Here is a 14,812-nt window from a genome sequence, read left to right as displayed (position 1 = left end):
TATATCTTGCGGATTCAAACTCATGTATCCTAAGACAAATTATGATAGAAAAACTAATATTTGAAACTATTTGGAATTTTAATAATTAAGACTCAAACTAGTGAGATTTATATAGTTTGACAATAAGATATCAACTTAAAGCCCAGTAATATGTCTACTTCAGCTAAAAAGCCCCTAAACATTACATTGATTTTCTCCGCCCAATCCAAAGAAAGTTGAAACAAAGAAGTCCCAAATTAATCTCTGAAATGTCACTCCAAAAGGTACTTCAAAACCTAAGAACTCTCAAAAAATGGCAAATCCCAAATCCCCCTCTTCACCCTAGAGCAAAAATTGCAGACACCATTATCAATACAGTGCTAAGCCCCATAGTCATTGCACCCTCTACTCTTCTCTCCAACCTCACTCCCAATTTGATTCTCCTTATTTTATCTGACCCACATATCAACACACCTAAATGCCTCGACTTCTTCAATTTCCTTTTGCTTAATCAATCTTTCATTACTTTCAAGATTGGTGTTGAAACCCACTTGACACTTGTTTGCAGGCTTGTCAAAGAAGGATACTTTGAAGATGCTGAGACCCTTTTAGTTTTAGTCCCAAATATTGAAACTTTCAGGTACCCTTTTACTGTTAAAGCTTTTTATTTTTTGATAATCAACATTGTTCCTTCTTTGATGCTTAAAGAATTGAAAATTTTCAGGTGCCCTTTTGCTGTTATAGCTTCTTTCTTTGAGAATCACAATGCTCCATCAAAGTTTGCTTCGAAAATATTCAATTTGCTTCTTAAAGCTTTATCTGATAACGGAAAATTCAACGAGGCTTTAGAGATTTTCATGTATATGAAACTAAATGCAATTGAGATTAATGAGAGAACATGTACTGTTCATTTGATTAATCTTTTGAAGTGTAATCAGATCGCGTTAGCGCTGGTATTCTTTTATCAAATGGTTGAATCAGGTATTCAGGTTTCAGTATTTTCGTTGACGGTCGTGGTAGATGGATTGTGTAAGAGTGGGGAGATAAAGAAGGCTAGAGAATTGGTGGAGGAAATGTTGTCTAAAGGGGTGAAGCCTAATATTATTACATGTAATACCTTGGTGGATGCTTGTGCTAGGAGATGGAATTTCGAAGAAATGAACAACATTTTGGCCTTGATGAAAAGGGAACGAGTCGATTTAAATGTTGAGACTTACAAATTTTTGGTGGATGGATTTTTGAGTAGTGGGAAGATTGATGATGCAGAGAGATTGATTTTGGAAATGTATGTCAAGGGTTTTAAAGTGGATATCCATTTGTATAATTTGATGATTAAGGGATATTGCAGGCTAGGGAATATGGAAAGGGCACTTTCATTGTTCAGGCAGATGATTGAGAAAGACATCTGCCCTAATTGTGATACATATTCAGTTTTGGTAAAAGGACTTTGTGATAAAGGACAGGTAAGTGCAGCAAAAGAGCTCGTAGATAAAATGCTGGGCCAGGGAATTGAGTTGGATGGAAGTATGTTCGACATCTTAATTCACTGTTACTTCAAGGCTGGAATGATTGAGGAAGCTGTTAGCGTACTTGGATTGATGGAGAAGAGAGAATTCATTGCTGATACGTCTGTGTATGAGCTGATAATTGATGGATTACTCAAGTTAGATCGGACTGAAGAGGCAATATCTTGGTTAACACCTTTAATCAAAAGGGGTGTATCTAGGCAGAAGTTAGCTACTATTCCACTGGTCGATTATTTAAGAAATTCAGTTTCTGAAAAGTTGGTTCACAAATACAAAGAAAATGAGAACAGCTTTAAAACAACCTTTTACTCTGATACGATTAGTTTACAGCACAAGGATGCACATTCTGCTGAAATGACTAACATTTCAGCAGTAATAAACGAGTATATAAAGTAAAATGCTGCTTAACTTGTTGTTCAGAGAAGGAGGAGACATGCATCGTAAGTGAAAAGAACCCATGATGATGTGGCACTGAAGGAAAGTTTTGAGGACGTTGGTTGCCTTGTGTGTCAAGGGGTGCAGGTTTTGTCATGATAGTGCTAGATTTTTGGACGAGAAAACAGGCTGGAAATGATGTGGGTTGTCAATTATCACCTTGGGAGGTATTTTCCTTCATCAACCATATATAGAGAAGCTTTCATTTCTTTGATGCAAGATTGAATAAATTTTAATTCTTTTTAAATGGAGATTTGGATGGGAAAAAACAGTCATTATTTTTAAGAAGAAGACACAATACGAAGGGCTATAACACGGGATATACCATACTCAAAATGTGTCAAAAATTCAGTTGTGTATGTTCCAATTTGTTTAGGGGTCGTTTGGTAGAGTGTATTAGGACAAATAACGCATGCATTAGCACTGTGTATTACTAGTACCTTGTTTGGTACTCTTTTTCAACCTATGTATAACTAACGCAAGCATTAGTTATACACTCTATTGTGTATTAAAGTGTGTATTGTTAATACCATGGATTTCTAGGTATTAACAATGCAATGGTTTTAATGGATGCATTAGATTAACTAATGACAAAACTACCCTCTAATAATAATAATAATAATAATAATAATAATAATAATAATAATATTATTATTATTATTATTATATTATTATTATTATTATTTTTGTAAAAAAATGTGGGGGTATTTTTGTAAACAAATATTTTTTTAATAGTCTTTATACAAGGCTTGCTATTTCCAATACATCAAACCAAACAATGTATAAGAAATAATGCAAGCATAACTAATGCTTGCATTACTAATGCATGCATTACTAATACATCATATTCAGCATTATTCTTATACACTCTACCAAACGACCCCTTAGTGTATCTGACAGACTGCCAGTGTGTTGTAAAAAAAAAACAACTGATTATACCTAGTTCAGATATGATGGATTCTTGGTTATCTGTGGAACAGTTTGTTTGGGAATCAGGGAAAGACACCGAAAAGGAAAACGGAGAGGGGGAAAGTGAAGGATAAATAACTCTACTTTTTTGTTCGGAGAAATGAGGAAACCATATGCTTGCCCGTTGTCCCTTCACATTCACTACTTGTGTATTGAAGGTAAATCAATTTTCCTCTTCATTCATTTTCCCCCGTCTTCTATACGAGCCAAACAAAGGATTGAAAGCTTTTATACTCTTTTGCCTGTTTTCTCATCTCCCCTTCTTTTCCCTTCTTTCCCTAGTCAAATCAAAGCCTAAATTTCGTATGACACGACTCATTAGTACTTTTTATCTATAATCCGTACCTAAACTTGGTGTCTATACTCTTGTCAATAATAATATTAAGAATACTATTGACCAAATACATAGGCAGTCCCACTAAGTTGCCCCTAGTTTTCATTTTAACCCTCTAACCGCATTCCATAAAAAAGTCCACTTTGACTTTGACTTGAAAAGAGTACGTTTTCGCCTTCGTTGTTGAAAGGTCGGGACCCATTTTGGGTCTGTCCCTGGCTTATCTATTTAGGGGTAACAAGTCGAGTTTGCTCCTCTTTCTAGTGATCTAATGGTTGTAGACCACCTAGTTTGATAAGGGATTAGGTTTTTTGAAATTAAATTTTGATTGGTAATTTCAGCAGCAAAATATCCACTATTATTTTACCTTGCAGGTATCAGGTGAAATTGAAGCTCAGTTTGCTCCAATTGGTGCTAAGTCTGTTGTTAAGAAAATGTTGTCATACCGCAACTCTGTACCCTTTTATTTACCTAAAGGCAAAGCCTTGAGGCTATCCCTGATGCTCCGATTGCCCTTTCATAGGGGCTTTCTGAAGGAGAGTTGGATTACTATGCCAGCAAGTTTGAACAATGGTTTCACTAGATTGGTTTCATTGGTGCAGTTAACTATTATCGAGCTATATCTAGAGTTATCAAAATGGGCTTGGCCCGCTAGGCCGGCCCAACCCAATCCTTGAATTAAGTGGGGAAGGGCCTAATTTTTTTTGGCTCATTTAGGAACGAGGCTTTTTAGCCAAACCTCATTTGGCCCTTTAGCCTCGTAGGCCCAATCCGCAAGCCTCAGAGGCCAGCCCGTGGGCTATGAATATTTAAAAATATTTTTTATATATATTTTTAGTAGCGTTTTATTTGTAACGTTTTTATCAATAAATATTTTTTAAAAATAAAAAATCAAGTCTTTTAAACTAGCTAATTTTTTGTGGGAGGAATGGTGGAATGATCAACATTTTTCACTAAATCTTACATTGACTATTATGTATGTTCGTCAGTATTCACCGAAGTGTGTGATTCATAAATGTATTTTTGTAAGTATTCATCGAAGTGTGTGATTCATTAATGAAAAAATTGTATGTATTGATGTCGTGTTCATAGAAGTCAACGTTCGATACTCTTAGATACTCTTTCTAAGAGAATAATATTGTTCATTTTTTGGTTGAAGGACCAACCCTTCCCAACCCGTGGCTCGCTTAGGGTTGGGTTGGGCTGGGCTGTTATTTTATTGGTCCTTTAATTAAAATGGTCAGCTTGTCCCAACCCATTTAACTCTCTAGCCCGCTAGGATTGGGTTGGATTAGGCCAGCCCATTTTGAGAGCTCTAGCTATATCCATGTAAGCATTCCTCGCCCTCTGTGATATCGTGAATTTGATTGCATTTGTTGGACACTTTAGTTGTATGCTTATATAGTTCTCATATGTTTCAACTATTTGGGATTATTGCAATTGCATTAGATTTGATCTTTGTCAAGAGAATAGTTAGGGCTGGGCATAAAATATCGAAATTCTAACTGAGGATTTTGGTTATTTAGTATTCGATATTGAAGAGTAAAATTTTAGAATTATGATATTTGGAGTTAGGTTTGGTACGAGACATTAGTAATTTAATATTCAGTATGTTTTCGAATACTGAATTATTTACTTAATTAAGGTCATATATCAACAAGCCCATCAGTACAACTTCAAGGAGAAAATTAAAGACTTAACATAAACAACGCAAATACATATGTATCCAAAAGCGGTAACAAAAGAAATGGTCATTTGATTTTCTTCTTTTTATGTGTTGACTTCTGATCAACTGGACAAAGTGATAAAATATTCACAATGTTGTAGTGGGTAGTATTTCCTAGTTATTACTTACTACTCAATAGCATTACATTTGGTCATAAAACATTAGAATCTTTTTTTTTTTTTTTATATATATTTGAGAAATTGGTCTGTGACCTGCCCTTTGGACCAATCACAGAATCTGAAAAGATTAGACACAAATGCTTTGGTTACAATTCACATTGGTTGTCCATTTGTGTTTATAGTGCCTTCTAAACTCGGTGGATAATGGGTCCGCCCCTCTACCCTTCTCCACTTAAATACCAAGCTTCGTTTTGCATGGTGTAGGGCTTGAACTTGAGACCTAAGCCACAAATCCTCTACCTTTTGCCACTCGAGCTAGGCCTTGGGGGAGGCACATATGTCTTTTAGTTGTGTCAATTTGCTTTATTTGATGTCCTTTTATTTGTTGATCTTTTATTATATCGTGCATTCACATTGAAAAACAGAAATAATTGGAGCAATGGTATTAGCTTTATAGTATAGTCGGCTTCAACTCCAATATGGTATTACCGAATATCGTACTAAATCAAAGTTTGATTTACTGATTAAAAGTTTGGTATTTGATTCTACTTTTAACTATCGATTATTGAATTATCAAATAAATCGAAGATCGAATGCCCACTCCTCCTACTTATAGTTTTAATTTGAGACTTGTATGTTCGCTAAGAAATATGTATGAGATTTTATAGCATGTTTGACTAAGTTTCTGGGAGGCTAAAAATACTTATTTTCTTTTAAAGGGGCTTATTTTAGAGAGCTGAGGTATATGACTAAACTTTTAGGAAAAAAATAAGTGTTTCTAGAACTATGACCAAGTACAAACTATTGCTTTAATATGTGCTTTTAATGTTGATTTAAACACGAACTGCTTTTCTCCAAAAGTACTTTTTGTGAAAGAACTTATTAGAATGAAACAAACTTGAATGGAGCGGAATCAATACAACGGATAACCTAGGTAATTTGTAATCAACGCATACTTAATTGATCGATATAAAATTCGTGTTTTCTAGGAAGTCAAGAAAATTGTGAAGTTTATGAACACCATCATATTCTATATTGCTCAGACTCTCCAAAGTTGTTCCCACACTTGTGCCGGATTCTCCAAAATGCACAATTTTTGGAGGATCCTAGATCTGACAAGCATACAAAAACATTTCTAATGAGTCCGAGCAACATAGATGTTATTAGTTGCTTTTTTTAGACTGTCTTGATCAACTTCTTCATACATGGAAGCTAGCAGGGGTTAGTCCCTTTTATCAATTGCTTGTACTCTTAAGTCCTAATTAGTGAAGAAAATGACATTTTTAGGATTTGAAGTTTTGAGTTGCCCAAAATTTTACATATATCGTAAAGTTCTGTCTGATGAAATGTAGAAACTGGGAACTCACATCACCATGACCATAGACTCAAGTTAATGTTTCGACCAAGTTTGTCATCAGGGAATTCAATCTGATTTATCATATACCATGTGCTAAAAGTATGTAATAATGGTGAATTTAAGAAAGATGTTCCATAATCCATTGTTGGTGGAAGTTGTGGTTTTGGAAGATGCAGTTCATTTTGTCATCCAAGAAAGGCTTGATGTGATTGCTAAACACATCTATGACTTCATTCAAAAGTTCTAAACTTTCTCTTTTCCTTTGATTTTTCTGGAGAACTATGATCTCATAAAAGTTGCTCCTGTTACTTGAGGAGAAAAGCCAAAATATATTAATAGCATCTGCAACATTTTGTGTAAGCAGTGTCCGTTAGTTGTCATAATTTGGCTTGCAAGTAAGTTTGAATTTGGAACATTGTGACAGTATGACTTTATTATTTCATCACAAATTGGGTTCCTAATCTGATTTAATGACAGATTAGTGATGACTTGTTAGAAAATTATGTTATTTACGAATTATTTAACAAAATAATTAGGCTTGTAAGTTTCTGATTTGTGGTATCATATTGGGTATGCTGTAATTTGTTTTGTACATAAGTTGGTTTGATTTGGATTGTTTTGATGCTAAGAATTTTAACGCCATAATCTGTCTTTTAAGTTTCCCATTTATGAAACCACTCTGAGTATGTTGTTCTTGTTGTAATTTGGTTTGTAAATTAGTTCGAATTTAAAACGTTTTTATGTTAAGCCTTAGGCAAAAAGGAATAGAGACAACACTGGCTGCATCTCACAATCAAAAATCCAACATCTTTCCCTTTTAAGCTCAGTGAATAGATATATACATACTATTTTTCGATTTTTTTTTATTGGACACACGTTAGAAAAATTAAAAAAATCACCAAAGAGGTCTGTTCTTCTAAGAATAAAATATAGAATTCAGTGTCTTGTTTATTTTATGTGTGAGATAGGATAATGGTACTACTGTTGACAGGACATGAAGGAAATACTCTTGTCATACTTCTCTTCCTGGCGTGTACAAAAAAAAATTCAATTTTATTAGAAATAATTTAACTTTAATTTTTTTATCATATTATTAAAATTAGCTTCTATTCAAACAAATATCTATGATTTGTTTTAGACTAATTTTTTTCTTAAAATTTCATGCTCAATCAAACACCACTACCAAATTTGGGACAAGAAAAGCTTACAACTCAAATTAAAATCTTAAAGCTAATCAACAAACGTATATCATTTTAATTAACCTACCTAATTCCTTAATAGGCTATAAATACCTAGTATCTTCAGTTTTGAATTCTCTTATATGTCTCTTTTTTCTTTGGTATTTTACTTTCCTAATGGGTAACCAGAAAAATAGTAGTGTTATTTTGTCTTGTCCTTCTCGGTACTTAAAATTTAATTTCTTTTTAATATTTTGAGAAAGCTATATAATTTCCAAGTTTACTATTGTTATACATTTGGAATTTGGATCTCATTAAAATGACAAGTTTCAAAATAGAACTAATAAGTTGTTATTATTTACAATAGCTAATATAAAGGGTACATTACTCTCACGCTCCTACTTGTAGCTGATTTGTATACGAAGAGGATGTTTGATATTACTGCTAAAAATTGTTTAATTGTAGAAATATATTTTTCAAATAGTTATAAAGAAAAGTGTTTCTGAAAAGAAAAAAATATGTTATGTTTGATTAATTCAATTGAAAAGTACTTTTGATAAGCAATTTGTGTTTGACTAATCTTTTTTAAAAACTGTTTTTAAAAATCAAATTTCAAAAAGAGACAACTATCAATGTATTTTTAATATTAAGATTATTTTATATAGAGAAACTATTTTAATTATCTATTAAAAATTTTGATCAAATTTTTACTTTTATTAAATTAAAATGTACAAATTTCAATCAATATTATACATAAAAAATAAAAATAAATAAATGAAATATTGATATAATATTAACATGATAATTTTAAAACACATCAAATATAAAATAATAATAATAATAATAATAAATATAAAATAATAAAAAAATATTATATAAAAATAGAATTCTTAAATGAAATTTAACCAAACTTATGAGATCTGCTAATTAATTAATAAGAGATACATTGATAAATATGTAAATATGGAAGAGATATTTTCGTCTTGAAAAAAATAATATCTGTTTGTGGTTCTATTTTTTTTTTAGAAGCTGAAATTTTTAACTTCTTCCTAACAACAAGAAAAACTGTTTCTGCTTTCATTTCTCAAAAATAAGTATATTTGGCATTCCGCAATGCCAAATAGTCTCTAAGTGTCTATAAAAAGGTTATGAAGTTGGTTAGCTCTTAAATGTGAGTGATTTAATGTTCTTTATCTTTTCATTCTTGCTTTGTCGTCTTGTTTTATTTTTGAATAAAGTAAATTAAATGAATTGAGATGGTCAAAGTCAAATTTATAAAATTTAAATTGTAAATTTGATCTCACTTGTAGTTACATTTATTTTTGTTCTTATCTTTTTACTCTTGCTTTGTCATCTTCTTTCCCAAATATGATCTTACTTGTAGTTNTACAAGATGTGTTTAATGAGTTGGAACTCTATAAGGTGTGTTCAATTTCAATTAGAATTCTTAGAGGCTGCTCAACCCTAAACCCTAGTTCATGCCTATATAAAGGGTACTATATTCCCTTGAAAAGGCATCTCGAATATCTCAAATATTCCACAAACTCATGGAATATTCATAATGCGATCAAATACAAATCATCTTAATTCGAGAAATACGCCACTAACGGTCGTCGAATTATGTAGATCAGGTCCAAATCATCTTAGTTTGAGAAATAGTCACTAACGGCCCTCAAATTATGTAGATCAAGTCCAAATCATCATAGTTTGAGAAATACGCCACTAACTAGGGGTGTGCAAAAACCGATTTAACCAATAAACCAAACCGAAAAAAACATTATTGGTTTATTGATATTGGGTTATTGGGCTAACGGTTTTTAAACGGTTTTGCAAATTTTTTTATTGGGTTATTGGTTCGGTTTCCGGTTTTATAATTTTTGTTAATGGTTAAACCGATAACCCAATAAGACTATACTAAATTTACTAATCTTATTGTTAATGGTTAAACGATTGTTACTTTCACACTTTTTGTTAATGGTTAAACGATTATTACTTTTACACTTTTTCCTTTGAACGTGTCTAGTGTCTAAACTTGCAAGAAAAATGATTGTTACTTTTATGATTATTACTTTCATGCCAAATGTTGGAAAAATCATATGGTATTTTCTTATTGGTTAAACCGAAAACCGAACCGTTAAGTATCATAAACGATTAACCAAAAACCGATAAGAAATATGTTATTGGTTTGGTTATCGGTTTGAAGTATTTACAAACCGAAAATCGATAAACCGAACCAATAACACCTAAAACCGAACCGAACTGACCGATGCGCACCCCTAGTGATAACTAATTATTGTGTAACCTATGGATTTTACTTTCTTTTATAATTGATTAATTTTTAAGAATAATCTAAAACATGTTTAAATGTATAGTGCATATAGAGGGTATATCTTTATCTTTTTTTACTTAATTAACATGCTTTGATTTGTTGCTTGCTTTTATCGGTGAACTAAAATTGTGAATAAATTATCTAGTTAATTTCTATTACGGTATGTTTGGTATGGAGGAAAATATTTTCACTTTTTCTATGTTTGGTTGATCAAAATGTTTAAAAAATATTCTCTAAAAAGAAACTAGTTCCTTAAAAATGAGGAAAATGACTTTTCTAATGAAAGTAGGGAAAACAAGTTGCATGAGCGACATTCCAAGTTTATTATCTCCTCACCACCCATTCAATCCCCACCACTCCCACTCCCCTATGTTTGGCTTTTATGTTTTTATAAAATGTTTTCCTCCATACCAATCACACCCTAATAGAAATTAAATGGATGATTTTCACAATTTTAGTTCAACGATAAAAGCCTAGCAACAAACAGAAGCATGATATTTAAGTAGAAAAAGATTAAAAAAAAAAAAAACATACACCCTATATGCACTATATATTTCAAACATGCTTTAGATGATTCGTCAAAATTAATCAATTATAAAAAAAAAAAGGATAAATAAATTAGTGAGATGGTAATTATTTATCACCTAACTTCCCCCCTTAAGAAGTGAAACGAGGAAAAGAAGACGACAACCGAAGAGTAAAAAGATAAGAACGGAAAATAATCTAACTACAAGTGAGATCATATTCAGGAAAAAAGACGACAAAGCAATAGTAAAAAGATAAGAACAAGGATAAATCTAAGTACAAATAAGACCAAATTCATTTGTTAAAATTTATGAATTTGACTTTGACCACTTCAATTCATTTAATGTACTTTATTAAAAAAATAAAACAAGATGATTAAAACATAAGAATAAATCTAATTACAAGTAAGACCAAATTCATAATCTAAATTTTATGAATTTGACTTTGACCGTCTCAATTCATTTAATTTACTTTATTCAAAAATATATATTTGTGCTTTTAATAGAATCAAATTCAAAACTATTGAATTCACTTAAAATCATAGTAATAACTCTATGTCCGTTCCTTTATGTTAAACTACAATATAAACTAGATGTGCGTGGCCCGTGCCCAACACGTATATTTGTGTATTTTTGAACTTCTTTTAATTTCCAATGCTGAAAAAATGACTTTTGAATTTTGATTTGTCTATCGTGTCATTATTCATCTACACTTGTATTAAAAACATTTTAATTGTCATTGCATAGTAGTACATAACAACATATAAAAAAGGAATTTTGTAATCACTGTAGTTCCAGTTAAATAAATAGGAACTCAAAAACTAAATAAATCTTCTATAGTTGATGCAAAAAATCCATCCATTCAAGAGTCCTCCCTGCATTGCTGTCACAAGGTAAGATTTTGACAAAGAACCTGAAGCAAAATTAAGCATACCTTAATTGTTAATAGTATAAACTTATCATCTTCTTTAATATTGTGTACACATTACTCATATCAAATACTACTATGAAGAAGACTCGGTAAGTGTAAATGAATTTCACAGAAATCACAATCACAGATCCATTTGTGTGAATATACCTTTGGCAACTGGCCTGTGAAATTATTCGAATTGAAAATGTCATAACAACCAAACATAATTTATACTTGATTCTCTTTTATAGAAACTTCAGAAATCATTATTCATAATAAAAGGAACTTTAATTGCTCAAAAAATAGAAAATATAAAGTACACTGAAAAGTAACTTTGAGTTGTAGGAGGTAAGGAGAAACTACTTTTTCCCCTAACGTAGGTATTTTAAGAAGTCATCAAACCTTTGAAATATCTTTCAAGGAATCTTCCTACTAACTGGAAATTAGGAGTTGATTTCCTCTTTTATGGTGTCTTACATTTTGATCATGTTACATTTAATTAGTAAATGCTTTCGTATCATCGGTATGTCACTTTATCTACAATCGCAGTATTATCGTACAAGGAAATTTTTCTTGGTCACATCACACATGATAAGGCAAATGTATTGGTGAGATGATTAAAGAAACTAAGCTTACGAAATATCTTGTTTTCACCTATAGGCTCTTCCATATATAATGTTGCTACATCTTTTCCGGCCTACTCCACATCCTCCAAAGGGAAATCTGGAGAATAGACTCAATTACTTAAGAACTTGCCTATCCAGCTTTGATAACGATTGTGTTTGCTGCGCTCTCATCACATTGTCCAAGTGGTGCATCAACAATGTTTTTCTTTGCGGGAAGCTAGCGGCAAGATCTACTCATCTTAAGTCAATGTGCCATGTTTGTTGAAACTAATTGCAGAGCCAAACAACTGTAGTCGTAACGGAGAAATGTGTCTTGTTGTCTAGATGTAGAGATTCCTATTATTGAAAACATCAATATTGATATTTAGCTAGTGTTCTTGTGTAAAGTTTTGAATATTTGTAATGAGTTTGTATCTCATATATCTTTAGTATATTCCTAAAATATATATTGAAGAGCAAGCATATTTCTGCAGGAATATATGTTCCAGGATTCAGTAGAATTATAGTTTTCATAACGCCAATTTACAACTCAACTTAGTAATATATTTGAATTCTACTAACATAAAATATAAATCAACTACAGTCAAAATGACACGTGAATTGCCCATGTAGGATGTGTACATCTATTTGTGATATTCAAAGTTGAACGACATGGTATAATTGCATAGAAGTAGAATGGAATTGTTTGTTTATTAATGAGTCTCCATTAGAAGTTTTATATTATACAACGCCAACAAAACAAATTGTGCAAACCTAACTTCTAGAAAATAGGAACCGATAAACTTACGTGACCTAGCAACAAAACAAATGCGAGAAATTGGGATAATCATGTTATAAAATATTCAGTAGAAAGACAGAGAATAACCAAAAAATGTATCGAGCAAGTGTGTTTTATTATACTGCTGCAAGCTCTCTTTCTACAAGTGAGTTACAACGACTAAGTGCAGAAAAATAGGAACCAACGTAACTGGTAGCTTAACAATTGCTAAACAGTTAAAGATAAAATATTCTACTAAGTTACCTACTGCAAATCAAACTCTAGAAACAGAACTACACCTACGAAATAGAAATCTACTGCCAACAAGCTCATATAAATTAGAATAGCAGCTAACAAAATCACTTATTTTAACATTTGCTCCCTTAAACTGATGTTCTCGAACATTCAGTTTAATTCTCAGAAGTCTATTACACATAAGTACAAACTCCAAGTAATATCCTAAGCTTCACAAATGATGCATGTTTGAGGGATTTTGTGAAAATGTCAGCGATCTGATCGTCACTTCTGCAGTAGACAAGATCAACTACTCCATCTTCAGTGAGATCTCTTAAAAAATGAAACCTTACATCAATATGCTTGCTTTTCCCGTGAAATACTGGATTTCTGGACAACTTTATAGCAGAACTGTTGTCGCAATAAATTGTTGTTGCTTCTTGTTGCTTGAAATTCAGCTCAGTAAGAATATTTCTTAGCCAAATGGCTTGCGAGGCACATGCAGTAGCAGCAACAAACTCAGCTTTAGTTGTTGACAAAGTGACGATTGGCTGCTTCTTTGATGACCATGAGACTGCACCTGAACTCAACATAAACACATAACCTGAAGTACTCTTCCGATCATCTAAATCTCCAGCATAATTACTATCAGAAAAGCCAATCAGTTCTGTATTTTCATCCTTCTTGTAGAGCAACCCAAAGTCGACAGTACCTTTCAAGTATCGAAGGATCCTTTTTGCAGCCAAAAGATGCAATTCTTTTGGATTCTCCATGAATCTACTAATGAGACTTACAGCATGTGTGATGTCTGGCCTTGTTGCTGTCAAATACATCAGACTTTCCAAAATTTGCTTGAAAAAAGTGTCATTGATCCTCTTTCCTCCAAGATCCTTTGTAAGCTTCAAGCCAACATCTGAAGGTGAAGTGACGGGATTGTAATTTCTCATTTGAAATCTGTCTAAATTTTCTCGCACATACTTCTTTTGAGAAATAAATATTCCTTCAATCGATTGCACTATTTCTATGCCAAGAAAGTAATGCGACATTCCAAGATCAAACATATCAAACTCAAGCATCATAGACCTTTTGAACTTTTCAAACATGACTCTATCATTACCCGTATAAATCAGATCATCTACGTATAAGCATACCAACAATATTTTCCCTCCATCTTCACACTTTGTATAAAGAGTATGTTCATATGGACATTTTTGAAAACCTCCCTTTTCAAAATAAGCATCGATACGACTATACCAAGCTCTAGGTGCTTGTTTTAGTCCGTATAGAGCTTTCTTCAATCTGCAAACTTTGTGCTCTTCATCAATCTTAACATAACCAGGAGGTTGTTCAATAAATACATGTTCTTGCAAGTCTCCATGTAGAAAAGCCGACTTCACATCCAATTGACAAATAGGCCATGAATTTTGCGCAGCCAATGCCATCACCAATCTGATTGTATCAAGTCTGACAACAGGAGCGAAAACTTCTCTGTAATCCACCCTAAATTTTTGTTTGTAGCCTTTAATCACCAACTGTGCCTTGTGCTTGTCGATCTCTCCATTCTCATTCAGTTTAGTTTTATAGACCCATTTTACTCCAATCATTTTGTGTCCATCCGGTAGATCAGCAAGCTCCCATGTATCATTTTTTTTCAATGGCTGCAATTTCATCATCCATTGCCTTACGCCATTTTTCATCTTTGATAGCACTTTCAAAATTTGTTGGATCACAATCTGAAAAGAGAGCAAAATGAGTGAGAGGATCTTTGGATTGATCAATTCCTTTTACCTCGTAATATGTCATCCACGC

The 14,812-nt window shown here is 32.4% G+C and overlaps 1 protein-coding gene across 3 annotated transcripts; it reads left to right on the top strand.

The window, feature by feature from the left end:
* The first annotated feature begins 206 nt into the window (after positions 1-206).
* Positions 207-3,708, top strand: LOC125874906 (pentatricopeptide repeat-containing protein At2g28050). 3 transcript variants are annotated; one of them, XR_007447325.1, is made up of 4 exons: positions 207-619; positions 704-2,107; positions 2,921-3,067; positions 3,618-3,708. XR_007447325.1 is itself a non-coding variant. In XM_049555957.1 (2 exons), exons 1-2 carry the CDS (start codon positions 249-251, stop codon positions 1,899-1,901), a joined length of 1,569 nt encoding a protein of 522 aa, XP_049411914.1. In that variant the 5' UTR covers positions 207-248; the 3' UTR covers positions 1,902-2,316. The 3 variants fall into 3 exon arrangements, 1 of the variants encoding a protein (XP_049411914.1); XR_007447326.1 differs by lacking the exon at positions 2,921-3,067; XM_049555957.1 differs by lacking the exons at positions 2,921-3,067; positions 3,618-3,708 and having other exon boundaries at positions 704-2,316.
* Positions 3,709-14,812: the final 11,104 nt, after the last annotated feature.

This window comes from Solanum stenotomum, chromosome 8 (genome assembly GCF_019186545.1).
Source record: "Solanum stenotomum isolate F172 chromosome 8, ASM1918654v1, whole genome shotgun sequence".
Classification (NCBI taxonomy): domain Eukaryota; kingdom Viridiplantae; phylum Streptophyta; class Magnoliopsida; order Solanales; family Solanaceae; genus Solanum; species Solanum stenotomum.
The sequence above is the reverse complement of the archived record's forward strand: the minus strand, read 5'-3'. Positions and strand labels throughout refer to the sequence as shown.